The sequence below is a fragment of the Pyrus communis genome, chromosome 15 (genome assembly GCF_963583255.1).
Source record: "Pyrus communis chromosome 15, drPyrComm1.1, whole genome shotgun sequence".
NCBI classification, from domain to species: domain Eukaryota; kingdom Viridiplantae; phylum Streptophyta; class Magnoliopsida; order Rosales; family Rosaceae; genus Pyrus; species Pyrus communis.
Window position 1 is genome coordinate 22,157,361 of NC_084817.1, and position 1,587 is coordinate 22,158,947.

A 1,587-nucleotide genomic window follows, 5' to 3' on the forward strand; every position below is an offset into this window, starting at 1 on the left:
GCTTCGTTTTTTAAGTTTTTCCCAGCCGGCTATATAGCCTGCTCTCTTTGTAATGATCTCCAATGAATGAGAAGAAAACCTTGAAAATCAACATGGTATCAGAGCAGGAAAAATAACCTGCTTCTACATTCCTACCATCTGATCGTGTTCATCTTCTGGTATGGCGGAAGAAAATTCTTCTTCGTTTGAAGCTGAAAATTCTCAGATACTTTCCTCCTCGAACGTGTCTGAGATGGATGTCAATTCGAATCAACGATTAAGCTCGGTCTTGTTAAACGAGTTTAATTACTTGCCTTGGTTGAGAGTAGTGAGTCTTGTCCTAGGTGGAAGGTCTAAGTTAGGGTTCATAAATGGATGCATCAAAGTTCTGATGCTTCCTCACCAACTTATGAAACCTGGCTTTGCAAGGATCAACTAGTTATGTCATGGCTCCTAAATTCCATGGAACGTAAGCTAGCTGAAATATTCAGTTATTTTGAATCATCATTCAAGCTATGGGAGACTGTCAAGGAGATGTATGGCAGTCAGAACAACGCTGCACGTGTGTTCCAATTAAAGAAGGATATTTCCAACCTGCAACAAGAAGGAAAGCCCCTTGTTCAACTTCTAGGTAGCATGAAGGGCATGTGGAATGAGTTGGAAATGTATAGGCCTCATACAACTGAAGCGTATGTACTACTAAAAAGGGCAGAAGAAGACAAGATATTCCAACTCTTGTCAAGTCTCGATTCAGAATACAAAGACCTACGAAGCCATATACTCATGAACCCCGAACTACCTTCCTTCACCAGTGTATGTGCAACCATCCTACGTGAAGAAATACGAAGGAAGGTAATGAACATTGGCTCAAAGACCAATGTAACAGAAGCAAGGGCCTACCTGACCAACGAAAGGAAATACAAAGGGAAGAATCCACACTTGAAGTGCCAACACTGCAACTATACTGGTCATGTTAAGGAAACATGCTGGATTTTACATCCAAAATTAAAGTCGGAGTTCATGAAGGATAACAAGGGCATACAAAAGCTGAACCGTGCCACACACAGAGCTAACAATGCATCTGCCTCAACCTCACATGGGTCTAATACACTCAAGAGCTTCACAGCAATTCCGGCTGCACTCATAAATGAGTTTGCAGCGTACCTTCAAAGCAAGAAAGAAGGGAATAAGAGTGATCAAACGGTCATCTTTGAAGATGGAAACTCAACAGCCTTGTTAGGCAAGTTCGCTGGCTTCCTGGCAGACACTCAACACATGCCTCGAGATGACATGCAAGGTATCATGACTGCTTTCAAAACTGCTCTTAATGTAAATATGATGCATGATTTTTGGATTGTTGATTCGGGTGCCACAGATCATATGACCAATCATGTCTCTAAATTTCACAAGTTTGAAAATTTTTCAAAACCTTCTCAAGTCTCAACTGCAAATGGTGAGAGTTCCAAAGTTTTAGGCAAGGGAAATATCAACTTAATGTCGAACAAAATTAAGTCAGTAACCTTATATGTTCCTTCTTTTCCATTTCAACTTCTATCTGTGGGAAAAATCACCAATACCTTGAATTGTTTCCTTCTTCTCTCCTCATAA

General features: G+C 40.6%; 1 protein-coding gene across 1 annotated transcript; it reads left to right on the forward strand.

Annotated features, from left to right (window-relative positions):
* Positions 1 to 441: 441 nt before the first annotated feature.
* Positions 442 to 1,587, forward strand: LOC137717199 (uncharacterized). The gene has a single exon (XM_068456496.1). It carries the CDS (start codon positions 442 to 444, stop codon positions 1,585 to 1,587), a length of 1,146 nt encoding a protein of 381 aa, XP_068312597.1.